Below are 19,143 nucleotides of genomic sequence, written 5' to 3'. Positions count from 1 at the left end.
CTGGTGGCACAGTGGTTAAGAATCTGCCTGCCAAGGCAGGGGACAGGGGTTCAAGCCCTGGTCTGGGAAGATCCCACATGCTGCAAAGCAACGAAGCCCACGAGCCACAACTACTGAGCCTGCATGCCACAACTACTGAGCCCGCATGCCACAACTACTGAAGCCCGTGCGCCTAGAGCCCCTGCTCCACAAGAGAAGCCACCACGATGAGAAGCCCGCGCACTGCAACGAAGAGTAGCCCCTGCTCACCGCAACTAGAGAAAGCCTGCGCACAGCAACGAAGACCCAACACAGCCAAAAATAAATAAAAATAAATAAATAAATAAAAAGAGGGAAACTGAGGCTCAGGAGGTGAAACACCTCATAATCCCAGAGTCCCTGGTTAGGGAGCCTGTCTTCAGCTTTCCAGTTCTGCCACCACACTACCCGCAGGGGCTGGGCGCTGACAGAGCTAGCTGGGGGCCCCCTTTCCCTGTCCACCCAGACGGAAGTGCTGGTGGGGACTGTACAGCCAAACTACCTTCTTTTATTGGATTTTGAGTAAAAACACCACCATGTCACAGTCTCCACACAGACTCCTAAAAAGCGTAGCAGATCTAGACCCAGACGGGGCAGCTGTGGGCCGCTCCCTCCATCAGGTTTTGAGGCGGCTTGAGCGCCGGGGTAGTGGGTGCTGAGCGGGTTGGGCTGTCACCTTGCTGGGGGTTTTGGCTGTGTCCTGGGTGCTGGGCTGCGTGGGTGTACGGCCGCCGGAGGTGAACAGAGCAGTCAGGGCGTTCCGGGCGTTGATTGCACACCGGCGGCTCACGGGCCTGGTGGCGGGGCTGGGGTTCTTGGCCTTCTTATATTTCTGGATACAGAGAGTGCAGGTGAGGCCAGGCTTCCTCCCCACCTGGTGTGCTCCTGGCCAGAGGCTGTTTCCCCAGCCCAGTTGAGACAGCGTCAGACATGCTGTGTGACCCTGTGTGATGTGCTCAGCCTCTCTGGGCCAGAGCTCTAGAGCTAACAGCCCAGCCCTCAGCACCCACCAGAACAACTGCAGAAAGACATTGGCCCCAACATGGCTCTGATTCCCTTTGTGGGTAGAGCCTCTCACTGGGAGCTGTACCCAGGGGCTGAGGCCAAGCACAGGAGGGAGGTGGCCACTGGCTGTCCCCGTCAGCTAGGACACAGTCTGACTCCCTGGGCAGGGCAGAGCCGGGCAGGGGGCCTGACTCACCTGCAGGTTCTCAAAGTGGGCCAAGGACTTGCAGTGGGAGAGCTGCGCCCCTGAGTTGCTGTGGTAGAATTTGTGGCAGATGCGGCAGATGTAGCCCATCACGGGCACCAGGAAGTCCACACCTGTGGGACAGCAGGGTCTGTGCACTCACATGCCTCACCAGCCAGGTGTCCCCCCTTCTCTAGGGGCCCATTTGCCCCTCACCACCCTCCAGATGGGAAAAGAAAAGAGGACGAGGGGACAGGCTGCCTGGCCAGGATGCTGTGGCTGGGGTCTGGGGGGTCGCCTGGAGGCAACCTGAGGGCCGCAGCTCCTGCAGGTGGGGTCAGGGCTGGGGTCTTACCGTATGCCGTGTTGGGGCTGTAGGTCTCCGAGCCTTTCCACTCCTCTATGGATATATCTCTGGTTCTCACCTGGAAACACACAGGTGTGAGCCTCCATTGGTTCTGGCTTCCCCTAGCCTCCTCCCAAACGCAGGCGGGGACTGGAACCCCCCCTTGATTTCCAGGAGGTTGTGGGTGGCATGCTCTGAGCCTTTGCACATGCTGATCCTGCCCCCCGAGTGCCTTTCCCAATCTATACTTTCCAGGTTCAGCTCAATCAGTCCCCTCCTCCAGGAAGCCCTCCTGCTCCCACACTGGCCATAATCCATGCCAGGTATGCCCAACACATCACACGTGTCATTTCGCTGAATCCTCATAACAACTTTCTATGGTTTGCCCATTTTACATAAGAGGAAACTGAGGCCCAGGCACATTAACTCACTTGCCCAGGGTCATACAGCAGGTTTATGGAGGTGCAGGGTAGTGAGCCCTGGTGAGCCCCCAGCCCTGGCTACACTCTGCCACGAGCCCCCCGCCAGCTCCCTAATGCTGCAGCAACCACAGTCTTAGGGGGTAGGTTTCAAGTGATCAAGGATCCCTTGTCTCACTGGCTGGACATGAGCCCCTTCCAGACAAGGCCATGCCTAGCAGTGCCTTGCAAACAAATCTGGCTTTTAAGAATAACGACCACCCCCTGGGCTGTGACCCTTCCTTACAGTCTGAGCTGGGACTATTCTAAGCAGAGGAACAGGCTTATAGAGGCCAAGGGGCTTACCCAGGGTCATGCCACTGCTGACCGCTGAGTAGCAAAGCTGGCATCTCTCCCAACCTGCTGAGGGCTGGAGGCCACCCACGCAACCCTCCATCCACAGCCCCGCTGTGCACCACCCCCTTTGGCTGCCCCCTCACCATCCCGGGCTGTAACAGACAAGCTCTGTGAGGACAGGGGCCAGGACTTCATCCCCAAGTACTCCTGGATCCAGCACCAGGGCCTGGCCCAGAATAGATGCTCTGGAAACACCTGTTAAACTGAAAAGCTCCTCCAGCTCCTCGCTCATGGGAAGCAGCAGAGCTGGGGTATTTTGAGCACGGGCTCTGCAGTCTCGCCTCCTGGCATGCAAGTGGGTGAGATTCTGCCAGGAAAGTCCTTGGTACACGTGTGGCATATAGTAAGTGCTCAAAAAATGTTGACTGCTCTCGCCATCATCCTCATCATCATCTTTCACTGACTTTTCCTGTATGCACCACATAGCTCCCCTCTCCATGCTTTTACGATGCTGTTCTCTTGCCCTAGGATGCCCTTTCTCTTCCACAAGTAAAAATTTCAGCCAGGCTTTGAAGACCTTGCATATTTCACCTGCCACCCTATAGGCGTCATGATGTATATTTACATATCGTCATATTGAATAGAGTTCCTATTGATACTAAATCGTGGCAGGCCTTAGTGCCCAAAGATGCCAGCACAGTGCCTCCTGGCCCCTGGGAGGTGGGGTGAGGTCTCTCCTGGGCTGGGAGTCCAGCCTCCAGCCTCCGTTCCACACCACCTCCCCCCAAGCACCTGCTTGCAGAATTCCTCCTCAACCTCGATCTCTTCTTCATCATCATCGTCCTCCTCCTCTTCTTCATCACCCTCAAAGCAGCCCACGGCGTCCACCGTGATGAAGTGGTCCTCATCTTGGCTGGCAATCTCCTTCTCGAGCATCTTCAGCTTCCCAGGGAGTGGGTGAAGGCTCAAGTCAGCTCTGGGCAGCCAGGGTGCGACACCCCATCCACCCCACACCCCAGGGAACTCCAGTCCCTCCGGACCTGCTATGAATTTGGACTGGAATACACCTAAACTTGCTGTGTGGCCTTGGCCAAGACTCTACTTCTCCGGGCCCATGTCCTCTGAGGGAGCTGGGGTTACCTCCTTGGCTTTGTCCTTATGCCCCTGGGACTTCACATGTTCCACAAACTTGCGGGGGGTCTTGAAGTAGCGGTTGCAAACAGTGCAGAAAGGCCGCAGGGACTGTTTGGCGATCTGGGGACAGGAAGGCAGGCCAAGTGGGCGGCGGGCAGCATCCCCCGGTGCAGCCAGGCAGGGCCCAGCGAGACCTCGCCTCCCACTTGCAGGCCCACCACTTCTGTAATCAGCTGGCTGTGCTTCACAGAACACAGGCAAACACATCCCGTCCCTGTGCTATAAGGTAGGATGACAGATGGTAACAGAGACGGGACTGTCGGAAGACAGGGAGAGAGGGCAGGTGCCTGAGGACCCCACGAGCCCCGAGGCTGAATGCAGGGTGAGATGGTGTCTTGCCCACATTGGACAGATGGGGAAACTGAAGCCCAAAGAGGAAACATGACTGACTCGTCATGAGTTACGGCCACGCAGTGACAAAGACTGACGTTTACTTTCTGCTCCCAACCTGGGCTCCCTCCTCCCCAGCCCTGGGCTTGGGCGCCTTCGCAGCAGGTGGGCCCTCGTACCTTGTGGTCCTGCGTCCTCCGGTGCTGGATCAGGTCCCCCATGTAGTAGAGCTGGCAGGTGTTGCACCAGCGCCTGGGTGGAGGCTCTCTGAACGATGACAATCAAAACAAGTACAGTGTGACACCGCATTCTTGTTGGAAAGACAGCAGCTCTTCCAGACGCTCCATGAACGGAATGCAATTCCAACAGAATCGTTTTTTTGGAAACTTAACAAAATGGTCCTGAGGCTCATCTGGAAGAATACTTAAATAGGAATAAGAGAGAAAACTTGGGGGGAAATGAGATTTAGAAGCATCTGGGATACCAGGAGGGCACCAGGACGGTGACAGAACTGAGGATATCTGGCCTTGAGAACTCCTCTTATCCTTCAGTTTAGATGCCCTCACTTTCCCAGAGCTGTTCTTGCCCCTCCCCCTATTTCTGGACCTGTCCCAATCCCAGTTAGCCAGGCCCCCCTCTGGGACCCCAAAGTGCCACTGCTACAGCATTTTCCACGATGGATTGGGAGGACCTGATCCCTTCTCTGCCCCCACTGGACTGCGAGCTCTGGGAAGCCAGGACACCACCCCAGCATCCCCGGGGCCTGGCATGGGATCAGCCCAGAGTTTCTGACTGTGTCAGAAGGACACACAGCCTATCGGAAGGACTGCCACATTCTGTTTAGGGCCAAGTCAAGATTCAAGGGCAGACATCATCAGAAGACAGTGTAATCAGAATCCCCTCCACCTGAAGCTTGTTTATAGCTTGGGCTACATTCCTGCAGTTTTCTTCTGTCACAAGATCTTTTTTTTTTTTAATTAATTAATTAATTTGTTTGTTTCTTTAATTTTTTTGGCTGTGTTGGGTCTTCGTTGCTGCATGCGGGCTTTCTCTAGTTGCGGCGAGCGGGGGCTACTCTTCGTTGCAGTGCACGGGCTTCTCACTGCAGTGGCTTCTCTTGTTGCGAAGCATGGGCTCTAGGGGCACAGGCTTCAGTAGTTGTGGCACGTGGGCTCAGTAGTTGTGGTGCATGGGCTTAGTTGCTCTGCGGCATGTGGGATCTTCCCAGGCCAGGGCTCAAACCCGTGTTCCTTGCATTGGCAGGCAGATTCTTAACCACTGCACTACCAGGGAAGCCCAAGATCTATTTTTATATTGAATATAATCAAACTCATTCTGCAAACACTATTTTGGATCCTGTTCTAACTTGACATTGCATCACACATATGTTTCCACATTATCAGAAATTCCCTAGAATTAGTTCTACCACGAAGTGGATAAGACTTAAACTGATCTGACTAATCCCCTAGTTTTGGATAGATCATTCCCAACTAAATTTTTTCACCATTGCATTAACTCTGCAAGGAACAACTCTGTAAGTCACCTTTCTCCTGTCTTTATGATGATTTGGCCTAAGTATAACTCCTAGGTCAGCAAGCAAAGGGAGCCTTAAGGCTGGAGAACATCCTACAAAGCCACAGGGAAGCTCTTCTCTTAGTGAGAACTGGCTAACAGAGACACAGAAGCCTTTGGAGAGAGCGCTCCCCGTCACTCAGGAGATGCATGCTGAGGCTACCCGAGGGCCCTTCCTGTCCCCTCACCCCATGCAGGGAGCTTCAAGCTGTGACCCTCTATAAATGCTCATGGCACAGTCCCTGACCATTGACCCAAGGCCTATCCAGCCTCTGAAAGGGTCTGATTTGGCCTCCACAGGACTTGTTTCATCTTGTTTTAATTCTGAACTAGCTGTTAACATTTTGAAATTGGGAGATTCACATACAAATCTAGGTTTCTAGATGCCTCTGAAAAACCAGGAGGTCTGGAGCTGAGTGGCAGCTGTCCTGTGAGACACAGCCCATATCCCCCAGGGTGTCCTGAGCCAGCACCATCCTGTTTCTTTCACTGATGATGCCGCCCAGCCCCTGCAGGCCTCAGTGATTGCCCACAAGCACCCCAAGAGCCAGTCCCAGACTCTGGGAGGGCTGACATTTCTGATGGACCAAGCCCCCACGACAAAGAAAGGGGGTGACCCAGGGAAGCTCTAACCTCAAGCCACAAGATGAGCAGATCCTGACCTTCAGGCCCCTGTGGTTGGGGTCAGCACATATGCCAGGGGAGCAGGGGTCTGTGCCACAACCCACTTCCCTCCCACATAGATGGTCACACTGTTCCTGCCTAGATGTAACCTTAAGAGACTGTCTAGCTCATGAGTTCCTGCATTACACCCCTCGTGAGGCCATTTTACAGATAAGGAGAACTGAGGTCCAAGGCCACACAGTTAGTGGTGTGACGAGGTGTCTCGGGGAGGGCAATGCTTAACCCAAAGGCAGACCCTGTGGATGGTAGATTCAGGGCCCCTCTCTGCTGGGGCTGGCTTGCGAGACCGCCTACCCCCCCTACAGCGGCTCTGAGATCCCCTACTCACTCGTCCTCTCGCTCCAGGACGTCCCGGGGCACAGGCAGCAGGGACAGGAGGCAGGCTTGGCTCATGTGCTGGATCTCTCCGAGCCGCTGCTGGTGCTGGGCCCCCGACATGTGGTCCTGGAACTCCTGCAGCAGGCGGGAGGGAGGAAGGGGCATGAGGAGTGAGCCCCAGAATGGTGGGCAAGAGTGGGGCCCAGGGAAGAGGCCTCCAACCTTAGCTTCATGGTCACCCCACCTCCGCTGGGAGGCCGTTTCTCTTACAACGCTGTGTGGGCCAGAGAAGGACGGTGAACGGAGGCACGGGGTGAGTACACGCCAGCCAGAGCCTCTGCTCCCCCTGGAGACCGTGAGCGCCTCCAAGGCGAGGAGCAGTCTGATCAAATTCCAGGTCCCCATGACTGTGCTCAGGGGAGGCACCGAGGGATGAAGGTAACAATAGCGATAGTAATAATCATACCAGTATGATGCTGTTATTAATGCTGCACTCGCTCTGGGCCGGGCCTGGGGCTTATGACTTCAATGTCAAGTCGCTGAATCCCCAGAACCTCCCAGTGAGGTGGGTTCTATTTTTTTTTTCTAGAGGTAGGTTCTAAATGTTTCCTCCTCTGACACATGCGGAAACCGAGGCACAAAGGGTGGAGTTCACCTTCCGAAACCCACACGGCCAGTCAGGGCTGATTTGAACCAGGTCCACCCAACTCTAAAATCCTGCCCCCTTGGCTGGTCAGGAAATGTTTTGTGAGCAAATGTACAGCTGCTGGGGGTGGGGCTTGAGGGCCCATGTGGCCACAGAGGCAGCCGTGGGAAGGGCAGGCTAGGCATCACACACAGACCCCAAACCCTCCGCTCGCCCACGTGACCTCCCCACCCACCCGCTGGGTGTGGTACCTGCTGGCTGCTGCAGCCGGCCTTGCAGATGTAGCAGAAGAACTGAAGGGCCTGCTTAGAGGGCGTGCTGGCCGCCGCAGGGGTGGCAGAGGTAGAGTCGCCGGACCAGGGCCCAGGTGTGAGGGGTACGGTGCTAAAGGCCCGGCTGTCACTGCTCTGCAGGATGGTGACCTTCAGGGAGCCCCCGGCACCCCACACCTACACCGGGAGCAGGAGCAGAGCTACCACCAGCTGGGCGCTTACAGTGGGCCAGCCCCATGCTAAACATCTAGGAGCCCTCCTGACAGCCCACTTTACAGGTGGAGAAACTGAGGCTCTGAGCTGTTAGGTGATTGCCCAAGCTCGCTCAGCCAGGAAGCACCACAGTCAGGATTCAAACCCAGGTCCTCCTCACTCTAAAGTCTACCCACCCCACCCCTCACGTGACAGATGGAGATGCATGAAGAAGGGAGGGGGTTTGGCCAGAAGGCAGGGCTGGGCCCCCGAGCCCCAGGCACAGGCTTCCACGCTGCGCTCTCTCCGCTGGAGCGACGTTACCTGTGGGGGGCTCTAGGGGCTCTAGTTTCGGGGTGAGGCGGCTGGAAGGGACCCTTATCACTAAAAGTACCTCCAGATCATCAGAGCAAAGGCATGTGAAGGCACCACATGAGAGTTTGCTGAACCACTGTCACTGAACCACTGTCAAACCCAGTCTGGTGTGCCCACGAACCCAGGTGGAGGGCTGCTGCCACATTTCACAGCAGGGGAAACCCGAGGGGGCGCTGAGGGGGTCCGAGGCAGAAGGAGGCCCTCCCACCACTGGGTGCACCATGTGGTCCTCATCAGCATCTCTACCCACCCCCAGCATCTCTCTTGCTCTTTTTTCACATTCTCCCACATCCAGGCCACTGGTCAACTCTTCCTGGCTCTCCTCCAGGCCAACCTGGGCGCCCACTGGCTCCGGCGAGGCCTCCTCCAGGCCTGAAATGACAGATGTGCTCTGCTTCCCCAGGGTCCATCTCCCACCTGGGCCCTGAGGGACCCAGGCCCAAGAGGCGCCTTCTCTGCCCACATCCAGGACCTTGAAGCCTCCAGCGCAGACGGCCCCGAACCCTAGATCCAGGCCCAACCCTCAGTCCCAGGCAGCACCCAGTCAGGGTTGGACAGCGCCAGGGTAGGACTGAAGGGTTCAGGCAGAGCTGTCCCATCACCAGGCCGGCTGGGAGCCACTGCTCACTTACCTGCTCCAGCTTCCACCGTATCAGGCGGCGTCTCCAGCACTGCAGAGTGAACCGGAACTGGGGCTTTCTCCAGTGCCGGCACCGACACCTGTGGCTGAGTCTGAGGCTGTCTCTGGTTTGGCTCCAGTGGCTGCACTGGCAACTGCACTGGAGGTTGCTCCAGTGGCAGCTCCAGCGGCTGGACCCTCGGCTGTGCTTCTGTCTGGACCTGTGGATACGTCTGCGTCTGTGCCTGCTTCTGCAGCGGTGGCTGCACCTGCCTTGGGGACTGTGAATGTGCCTGTGGCTGCACCTGTTTCTGTGGCTCTGCCTCCTTCTGCAGCTGCAGCTGCTCCTGTTGTGGTACTAAGTGCTCTGGAGAGGTCTGTGTCTGTGCCTGCTTCTGCAGCTTTGGCTGCACCTGGGCCTTCAATGGTAGCGTCTGTGACTGAGTCTGTGGCTGAGTCTGTGGCTGCACCTGGGCTTGGATCTGCAGAACTCGTGGCTGAAATCGTGGCAGCACTCGAGCTTCCAGTGGCTCAGGCAGCAGCTCGGTTGTCTGTGTCTGCTTTGGTGCCATCAACCGGGCCTGTGGCTGGACCTTTGCCTGCAGCTGCCCTGGGGTCCCCTTCTCTGTGGGCTCCTCTGAGCTAGGAAGGATCAAAAGATCAAATTCAATTGGCCCCAGGGGCTCCCAAGAAAGGCCATGACCTAGACTCCAGTCCTAGCTATGCCACGTACAGAGCTAGGGATTTGGACAAGCCCCCTCGGCTCTCTGGGTCCCAGTTTCACCTAAATAAATTGGATCACTTGCTCCCACCTCCCACAACTTGCTAATATGTATCCAAGGTCCTGTAAGCCTGCCTACCCTCTGCCCACTCTCTGAGGTTCCAGATTCACATCTTCACCCCTCCAAGCTGGCCACCTCACCTGCCTCCAGCTGGTTCAGTCACAGTGAAGATGCCAGAGTCCGTCTGGCTGAGGGCCGTCCCAGGTAAGGTGAAGAATTAGGTTTGACATTCCTCCAAGCCAGAAACCAAGGCCCTTTCCTTGGAGGATCTCACCCCACCTACCCCTTACCCTCTGCCTTTGCAGGAATCAGGGTACAGGGTACCTGGGCCCCGGGCAGGTTTTCAGCATCAGTTACCTCTTTGACCTTTTAGCTGGTGGCTCAGATGCCGCACAAGACTCAGGCTCAGGTGCTGCAGTGCGTTTCTCCTTAGTGATGCCATCTGGGCAGTGGGGAGATTCTTGGTCTGGCATGGAGGGCAGGTGAATGACTGCCGTGCCGGATATAGCACGTACGAGCTCCAGGAGATGGGGCCTGGGCCTGGGCTCACCCCCCCACCCACCCTGCAAGATCCCTGCCTCCATGACCACCCCTGCACCCCACTGCCCTAACCCGCGCCCCCTCTGAAGGGCCAGCAACCTCCCTCCCTCACCTTCAGGTGTGTCTGTTCGGGGCTCTGCGGCTTCCTCAGACCCCTCTGGGGGGTCCGACTTGTCCTCCACAGGCATCGTCTGAGAAGAAGAATCCTGCTTCCTTTCAGAAACCATTTATGATACGTGCCACCCACCCCAGTAAATACTCCCTTGCCCAAGAGCAGCTGCAACACGTCCCTCAGGGGATGACGGGGCCTGGCCCCAGAAAAGATCCTAAACACCCCAGGAATTCTGTCCAGGGGGTTCCATCTAGCTGCCTGCCGGTTAAGGAAATGCAGGTTTGGGGGATGCAATGCCTTCACGTGGTCCACGGTGCTGCCTCCTGATTCCCCACCCCGTTCTCCACAAAGCAGCCAGAAGGATCCTTCTCTCTCTCTTTTTTTTTTTTGTTGGTCATGCCACTTGGCTTGCGGGATCTTAGCTCCCGGACCAGGGATCGAACCCAGGCCAAGGCAGTGAAAGCGCAGAGTCCTAACCACTGGACCACCAGGGAATTCCTGACGGACCCTTCTCAAACCTGATCATGTCTCTCATCTCTGTCAGGCTGCAACCCTCCCGTGGTTTCCCGTAGCCCTGGATGACTCCTTCCTTACCCCAAGCCTGAAACTACCCACCCTCCCCACCCCCCTGCACAATCTGGCCCCTACCCCATGCCCACCCCTCCAGCCTCAGCTCTCCCCACACTCCCCCTCCCCCTCTCTATGTCCACATTGGCCTTCTCTCTGTTTCCCCAAAGCCCCAGGCCTTCTCCCAGAGCCTCAAAGGCACTTCTCGCAGGAAGCCTTCCTAACCCACAGTACAGGCCCCCAGGGGCCCCAGGCTTCCTTTCTGTGGCACTTTTCATAGTCATCATTCACTGGCTGGAGCATTATTTGCATGAAGGTCTCACCACTACCACCACCCCCTCCCCAGCCCAAGATCTCCAGGAGGGCATCTCCAGATGCCTTCTCTGCACCAGTGAGTCCTCTGCAGGACCTGACAGACATTTGTGAAATGAACACACAGCTCCACATGGTTCCAGGGCACCCCAGGAAGCCTCAGGAATCCACATGCAGCTTTCCTCCCTACTAAGCCCGAGGAACCGGGGCTGAGTGGAAACAGGCACCACATCAGGACTCCACACCCTTCAGAAACTACCCAGCTCTCACCCTGCACGACATGGGCACTGGCCTGCGAGTCCAGGAGGGCTGGACTCTGGGTCTGTCGTGACAGCTGTGCAGTCCAGGGCAACCTCCACCCCACTGCCTCAGTTTTCCCATATGTAAAATGGGGGCAAGGAGGTAAACACTAGGCCAGACTGTGTTAGGACAAGCCCGACCGTAAAGTCAGAGGCCGCCTGGACCTCTCTCTGGAGGGAAATGCCTCACCACCAGATGTGGGCTGGCGCCAGAGCAGCCAGAAAAGGAGGGTGTTCCACCCCTCCACCGCCGGATGCTCTCAGGAGTGTGGTGTGTGTGAGGAGCTGCCAGGGCGTTCAGGGACAGGACAGACTCAGGGAGGATATTATTCCCTTTGAAAATCTCTCTGAGTCTTCCTGCTTTTGTCAGCGAAAGGCCTGTAGAGGCTCAGAACCTTCAGCTGGCAACAGTGTAGAGTTTAGGATTTTATACCATTGTTTTACCCCCAATCACTTTTCTTTTACTTCTATGTATGGCAGTTAATTTAGCCTTTTTTTTTTTTTTTTTTTAATTTCAGACAGTGATATAATGTTTCCTTTTTAACCAAATGTAACAGAGAAGCAGCTACTTCATTTAAAGCTGTGCTATCCCAGACAGTAGCTACTAGCCACATGTGCCTGGCTTTTGAGCCCTGGAAATGTTGGAAGCCGAATTGAGACATAAGCATAAAATATACACCAGATTTTAAAGACTTAGTACAAAAAAAAAAAAAAAAAAAGAGAAGGAATGTAAAATGCCTTGTTCATTTTTTATATTGATTACAGGTTGAAATGATAATTTTTTAAATATATTAAGTTGAATAAAATATGCGAGTAAAATTAATTTCACCTGTTTCTTTTTACTTTGTTACTGTGATTACTAGAAAATTTTAAATTACATGTAGGGCTCACATTTTATTTCCACTGGGCAGCGCTGATTTAAAGAAAATTGGTAGAATACACCTAAAATGAATACAATATTATATGTCAGTTACATCTCAGTTTTTTCAAAAAGAGAGAAATATTAGTAAATAATATAAATAGTAATTAAAAAGGGAATAAATAATAGTACTGGTGGTGTCTGGATATAGCAAAAATCACATCGGGGTTCAGGAATATTTAAAGTTTGGGAAACACTAAGCAAGTCTAACTCCTGCCCCCTTCCCCATTTTACAGATGAGGAAACTGACGTACAAAGAGGGGTATGACCTGCCCAAAGGCCAATGTGAGCCAGAGAGGGCAGAGCTAGGCTGATCCCCAGATACACCCTCTCCCATTCCCATCCTCGCCTGTTCCAGTCCAGATACCACTCACCTTGCGATTGGAGGTTGTAGAGGAGGTCCGGGTCTGTTTCTGGGCATTCCGCCCTGAAAGGTTGAGCTGGGAGGGGTTTATGGGGACCCCAACAGGAGGAGGGCCCAGCAGGGACTGCCGAGTGGCCTGGGGAAAGAACTGCTGTAGATTTGGGGTGGCCAGCTGCGGGGGTGTGAGGCTGGGAGCTGTCAGGTTTGGGGTTGCCAGGTTGTAGCCACGGAGGTTACCTGTGTGTGAAAAGAGGGGAGAAGAGGGATTACAACTGTGGTTGGGTGGTAGAGGCTAGGGTCAGGGGTCAGTCCCCCAAAGCATCATCACAGTTAACTTCCAAGGGGACCCTCCCCACCCAAGGGCAGCCAGAGGGGAGAGATGAGAGCCAAAGACGCAGTCCCACCTGGAGCACTGGTGGAGAGGGGGCTTTAGGGCTAGTGTTTTCTGCTCCAGCTGGGGAGGGAAGGGGGCCTTTTCCCACCCCAAATGCCTCCCTGGTCAGTGGCTTAAGCACCCCCAGCAACTCCGCTCACCCTCAGGCATGCTTTAGTGTACACCTTAAGGTATGTGAAAGAGTCAGCACAGGACCCAAAGGGAGAACCAGCAAGATGACTGGTCCCTGGAATAATAAGACACTCTCCTACCAATAGCAGCTACCCTTCATCAAAAGTTTCCTGGGAAGCAGGCGCTTGCTAAGCACTTTCTATGCGTGGCCTCAGTCACCCCGCCCAGCCACCATCAGAGTAAGTATTATCCTCTCTACTGATGACAAAATAGAGACACAAAGCGAAGGAGTGGCTTGGCCAGGGTCTCTGGGAGCGGCACTGCTGTCCACAGCTGGCTACCGGAGAGGATTCTGGGGGTCTTCCTGACTCCTCCCTCTCTTTACCCTCCCCCATCCAAGCCAACACCAAATTCTATTAACACTGACTCCTACTCCTCTTCTCAGTCTAGCCTGACCCCCCTTCAAATCCCCACTCCTACCACCCCCCTTCCTCCAAAGCCACTTCATCCCCTGTGTGAACTTCAGCCACAGTTTTTGCACTGGATAGCAGCAAACAGTGATCTTTCTAAAACCACATTCTGACTTCGCCCCTCCCCTTGCCTAAACCCCTCCATAGCTCCCTGATACTCAGGAACGAAGCCCATTCCTCACCGTGTGAGGTCCAGTCCTGTGCTCCTCCCCGACCTCCTTTCTCGCAATTCTCCCCACACGTGTGCCCACTTTATTCCAGCTACGTGCTCCCATGCATCCCTCAAACAAGCCTGGTCTCTGCCTGCCTCTGGGCCTTTGCACATGCTGTTTCTTCTGTCTGGACTGTTCTACATCCCAATCATCCTTCATTCCTCCCTTTAGGTGATTCTCCTTTGGGAGGCCTTCCCAGACCCTCTCTGTATCCCCAGAGGCCCCAGCTTCCCTGTTCTAGGACCACCTGCACAATTTCCTTGTCTGCTTCCCATTGCCCACCACCTAACCACCCTGGGAACTCCTTAAGGGCAGGTACCTCATCTGACTCAGAGGTCCAGCACTGGGAAGTGTGTGACCCAATAAAGGACAGTTTAAATCCCTGACCCAGTGCTGGGATGGGAGGCACAGGGGTCAAGGGCATGCATGGGTCAGATGTGCTGGGAGAACTGGTTCAAATGCAGACTCCACAGTACAAGATCTGTGACCTTGAGCAAATCAGTTTCCCCTTCTTAGCCTCAGTTCCCTCATCTGTAAAATGGGGATAGTAATAGTGCTTGACTCACAATGTTTTATGAGGATTCAATGAGATATACAAGTGTGCCTGGTATTTACTAAGGGTTTAATTAACATTAACTTAAAACAAATACATATACACATATGTGCAGAGAGAACGCTAACCAGCTCTTAAAAACAGTAAGATAAAAGGTGGCACACTCTAAAAGAAAAATAGACAAAGCACATGGACAAGTCACAAAAAGAATTACAAATGTTTAACAGACAAATATAAAATATTCAACCGCACTAGCACTCCAAGAAATATAAACTAAAACATTAATGATATAGCTTTTGCCAAGCAAATTAGTAGATTAGATGTATATATACATATATATATATAAAGAGTATAATACCCAATGTTGCCGTGGACATGGTGAGACCGGCACTGTCATACGTGGCTGGTGGCATTGCAAACTGGTCCAGTCCTTTGGGAAAGCAATTTGGCAATACTTATCAAGAGCCATAATATATCCATCCCCTCTGACCCAGTCATTCTACTTTTGGGAATCCATTCTAAGAAAATATTCTCAAACATGATATTCATTCCATTATTTAAAGCAAAACAAAAGAAAAAAAGAAAAGAAAAGAAGTAGAAGAAAACAGCTGAGAAAGTTTAGGGACACAAGGGCACACACCTCCAGTAGAATATTAAACAGCTGTTCAAAAACAATCTTTACAGAAACTTTCAAATCATTTGGTAAATGATCATGCCACTATATTCAGTGAAAAAGAAACAAGATACAGCCTTTCACTTATATCAATAACCACAATCATATACAAGTCCCCAAGTCTGTGCCTAGGAAAAAAGGGGAGGAAATACACCAACACTTCAAAGGGTGGTTTTTTCTTTAGGAGTGAATCTGCATATGACAGTTTGGGTTTTCTTATACTCTTTTTAAAATATTCCTTTCACTCTTCTTTGAAGAGTATGACTTTTAAAATGAGTAAGAAAAAGTAAAAAATATATATATACATTGTGGGTCCCTGTGTGTGGTTTTATCTCTCTACCCATCCATCTATCATTTATAAGCCAGCTCTCAGGACCATCCACACCCATGTGGCCCCAGGAGGGCTGAAGAGTGATGACCATCACATCTTCTGACCTGACTGCATACCCTGCTGGGAGGCAGGATAGCCTGGTGTCTCAGAACACAGCTCTGTAGTAAGACCACTAATCAACACCTGGGCCTCAGTTTCTTCATCTGTAAAATGGGATCATGAGTGTATCTCCCCTTAGGGTTGTCAGCAGAGTCAAGGAATTGGGTTTGTCAGGGCCTCAGCACAGTGCCCAGCCCTGAGGAACCAGCCAGCAAGCCACAGCTACCGTGCGGGAGAGGCTGGGTCTGAAGATGAGCTGGCCCCACGTCTCTGGACCCCTGGATTACTCCTGCAGGGGCTAAGGTATCGGGAGCAGCTTCTTGTAAGGAAGAGATGAAAGACTACTCTCCACATGGGGAAACTCAGGTAAGGACACAGGCTTAATGCAGAGAGCTAGAGACACCCACTCAGAGACCCAGGGGGTCAGGAGGCCCAGGCCTCTGTCTAGCTCAGCCACTGCTGATGCTGTGTGAGCCAGGGCAAATGACTTCCCTTCTCTGGACCTCGGCATCCTCAACTGTCAAACAGGATGCAAAGGAGGGTGGTCAAAATAGATCTTGTCATCCATCATATCATCTAATCTGAATGTCAGCAAACTGCGCCAAGTAGCACCCACAGAGCTAACACCATGGCCAAGGGTGCACCTCTGTGATCAGACAGACCTGCATTCAGCTGAGCAACTTAGGGACTTCCACCTCCTGGAGCCTCAGTGTCCTCATCTGTAAACCAGGACGCTGACACAGCTCCCTCTCAGGGTTACTGTGTGGATTTGATGAGATTCAGTGCCGTGGGGCTGCTGGGGAGCTCCCGCTAAGATGGAGCGAGACAGGGCCCGCAGTCATACCTTGTAACTGCTGCAGAAGCAAAGCTCTCTGCAGCACAGAGCCGTTGAGGAGGGAGGCTGAGTTGGTGCCCTGGAGATTCAGGAGCTGCTGCTGTGGCTGCTGCTGGGGGAGCCCCCTGTGTGTTGAGAGCGGTGTCAGAGGGCTCTGGGGAGAGTCAAACCCTCCATCTTCCCTGAGACCCCTCACCTCCATTCTCTGCCCCCCTCTACTGCAGACAGAGCATCCCCTTAGGGTGGGAACTGATGACCTCAAGGACTCAGACAGGGATGCCCCTGAGAGAAAGGGCTGGGAGGAGGTCTCCAAGGCATGGGTCAGAGGCGCAGGTCTAGAGCCGCCCACCCCTCCAGTGGGGAGCTTACCTGCTGACGGCCATGGGCAGTGGGGCCTGCGGTGGGGACTGCTGGAGCAGCTGCTGGAGCTGCAGCAACTGCTGCTGCTGGAGCTGCTGGAGCTGCTGCTGCTGCTGCTGGTTGAACATGGTGGCTGGGGGAAGGGAGGGAGTCAGGCCGGATCCCCGTCGCCCACCCCCAGCCGCGGCCCTCACACGCTGCCGACCGAGCTTCACAGCTACCCTCCCGGTCCTGCCCAGAGCGTGCCACGCGTGCGCCCCATCCTTTCCATACACCTCCAATTCCACCAGCAGCAGAGTTCAACCACCCTCCCGCCAATTTCCCCCAAATCTGCCCAATAGTCCCTCCTCCAAATGCCCAACCCCGCCCTCCATCCCTCCGACTCCCTCCGCTCAGCAGCTCCAGGACAAGCGTCCGACACAAATACACCTCCCACCCCACCCTTCAGCCTTTCTCTGCGCCAATCACGTAGCGAAGCCAGCCCCTGTCCACTCACACCCCTCTGATACTCCCACCCTGTCCCTTGTGCACATGTTCTGTCAATAACATCAGCGCCGCCCCACCCCCACCTTTCCCTTTCTTCCACGAACAAAGTAGGAGGAAGGCTTCCCTCCACTCTAATCCCCCCCATTCCGCTGACCCCTTCCTCTACAGACAGAGCCAGCATTACACGTCAAAGCCGCTGTCCCCACCTGCCCACGAAGCCCTCGGCCTCCATTCAAGTGGCCCCTAAGGCTTCCGCCGTCCCCCCAGCCGCGCTCGGCCCGCGCACTTCGCCTCCCAGCGCGGCTTTGGCCGCGGGAACCACACAGCCTCCTCCCCGCACCCACTCCGCAGTCGCGTAGCCCCCACCGCGGGGGCGGGCCGTGCGCTCCGGATCGCGGCTCCCGGGGTCCCCGCAGCTCCCGGGGTCCCCACGACTCCGCCACGGCCTGTCCGCTCCGAAGGCCAGTCTGCGGGCCGCGGCAGGGCAGCGCCCTCTGGAGGACGGGAGGTCCGGGTGCCCACGGCCGCGCCGCGAGATCCCGCCCCGCGCACCCTTCGCGCTGCAGGGGCGGTATCTGCTCACCCAGCTGCTGGGCGGCGGTGGGAGTGGTTCCGAGCTGCTAGGGGACCCTGGGCAGCGCAGACCCTCTGCCCCGCGTCCTCCGCATCGGGAAGGGGCGGCTCCGAGCCCCAGGTCCGTCTGTCGCCCAGAGGGGTCTCTCGTCTGGCAGGGACATCGCGGGCGACTTTGAGGAGGACCATCCCCAGCAGACCTTGCCGCGGCCGCCACTGTCCCGCCATCCGGAGACCCCGCGAGGGGCTGGGATGGGAGGGGGCGTGCAGCCGCCTGCTGTACATTCGGGGGCCGAGACCCAGCGAGAGGACGACCGGCACAACGGGGCAGAAGAATTAGCCCTAGAAGGCGTGGGGAGATCGGTTTGAAAGTGTTTTTTTGTCTGTTTGTTTCTCCGGTTTGGCTGGGGAGCGGGTAAGGAGGGCAGAGTTTAATGGTAAAAAACGGCGCTCATCCTGCCCCTGAACGGTCCTGCCCGCAAGGACCCTTTAATTTCGACTCTGTCCCGCGTCCCGGTGCACCTCTCCTCGGTCCCCACACAAGCACTGAGCCAAACAATCCGCAGTTACTAAGAGCAATCCCCTTTGCTTTTTCTGTTGCTCAGAGCTGACCACAGCTGTAACAGCCCTAGGCAATGCGTTCACTTTGCATTAGGCGCCGACTGTGTGCCACACGGCGCACGGTGGCGCTAGGGACGCGCAGACCTAAGGTCTGCCCAGCGGAGACCCTAGTGCCAACCAATCACTGAAGTCATGTGACTGCAGTCATGTGACTTTAGCGCTGCCCTAAAGCTAGGGACCGGCTCAACTACAGCCCCGGGCGGCAGCACAGGTGCCTAACTCTGCCTGGACTTAGAGGCGCGAACGCGGCTTGGCGGGGCGGGAGGGCGGGGCGGGGTCGGGCTCAGGGGACTTTGCGCCTTTGGGTGGAAGGGAAGCCCGGAAGATGCGGGCTTTGAAGGCGGGCCTGAAGAGCTGGGCTTTACCCCTGAGGGGCAGGGAGTGCTAGGGAAGAGTGTGACAGCATCATATCCGCCCAGATTAGATCACTCGGCTCTGGTGAGAACCAAGACAGAGGCAATGGGGAAGGAGGGGTGGGTTGAGTCAAGATCGCCTAGGCTTCCAACCAATAGATCTGGGTGCTGGCCTTGGAGAGGTCCGGTGTTGAATTGGGGCTCCACCGCCTTCTGGCTAGGCGACCCTGGCTGATGCAGGAGTCCTCTCTGAGCCTGTTTCTTCGTCTGTAAAATGAGTACCCCCTCCCGGGGTTTGTGTGTGTGTGTGTCTGTGTGTGTCTGTGTCTGTGTGTCTGTGTCTGTGTCTGTGTATGATATTACATAATGTTTAGCACTGGCACCTGGCACAGGGGAGCTTAGCAAATTGCCAAAGTAAAGAAAAAAAAAACTAAAAATAATGCTCATGCTGGTGAAGGTAGGGAAGGCAGCGGTGGCTTCCTGTGTTAATTTATCTTTCTGGAAAGCAATCTGAAAATTCTCTATCAAGACTCTTGAACGTGTTCTGCCCCTTGACCTGGTCCCCACTTGTAAGGAATCTAGCCCAAGAAAATAATCAGAAACAAACCTTTTAAAAGACAGCAGGTTTTGGGGGCTTCCCTGGTGGCGCAGTGGTTGAGAATCTGCC

General features: G+C 54.9%; 1 protein-coding gene across 6 annotated transcripts; it reads right to left on the bottom strand.

Annotated features, from left to right (window-relative positions):
- Positions 1–506: 506 nt before the first annotated feature.
- On the bottom strand, positions 507–17,415 carry CIZ1 (CDKN1A interacting zinc finger protein 1). Of its 6 annotated transcripts, XM_082470193.1 has the most exons (18): positions 17,136–17,384; positions 16,453–16,576; positions 16,093–16,208; positions 14,504–14,575; positions 12,416–12,642; positions 9,945–10,038; positions 9,650–9,758; positions 8,816–9,152; positions 8,524–8,731; positions 8,142–8,263; positions 7,304–7,501; positions 6,417–6,541; positions 4,012–4,099; positions 3,449–3,562; positions 3,101–3,250; positions 1,563–1,632; positions 1,220–1,341; positions 507–850 (listed from the first exon to the last, which is right to left on the bottom strand). In XM_082470193.1, exons 2-18 carry the CDS (start codon positions 16,569–16,571, stop codon positions 635–637), a joined length of 2,487 nt encoding a protein of 828 aa, XP_082326319.1. In that variant the 5' UTR covers positions 16,572–16,576; positions 17,136–17,384; the 3' UTR covers positions 507–634. The 6 variants fall into 6 exon arrangements, with proteins under 6 accessions (XP_082326319.1, XP_082326316.1, XP_082326315.1 ...); XM_082470190.1 differs by having other exon boundaries at positions 8,524–9,152; positions 17,296–17,415; XM_082470189.1 differs by having other exon boundaries at positions 8,524–9,152.
- Positions 17,416–19,143: the final 1,728 nt, after the last annotated feature.

The sequence above is a fragment of the Balaenoptera physalus genome (genome assembly GCF_965194825.1).
Source record: "Balaenoptera physalus genome assembly, chromosome: 7".
In the NCBI taxonomy this organism is placed as follows: Eukaryota; Metazoa; Chordata; class Mammalia; order Artiodactyla; family Balaenopteridae; genus Balaenoptera; species Balaenoptera physalus.
The sequence above is the reverse complement of the archived record's forward strand: the minus strand, read 5'-3'. Positions and strand labels throughout refer to the sequence as shown.

Bases quoted from the DNA above. Each gene is read 5' to 3' on its own strand.
- CIZ1 (XM_082470190.1), bottom strand. From the start codon at position 16,571: ATGTTCAACCAGCAGCAGCAGCAGCAGCTCCAGCAGCTCCAGCAGCAG. The intron at 9,153-9,649 runs GTAACTGATGCT...GATCCTTCCTAG, and splicing joins CCAGCTAAAAGGTCAAAGAG to CTCAGAGGAGCCCACAGAGA. The intron at 8,264-8,523 runs GTAAGTGAGCAG...CTGTCATTTCAG, and splicing joins TACGGTGGAAGCTGGAGCAG to GCCTGGAGGAGGCCTCGCCG.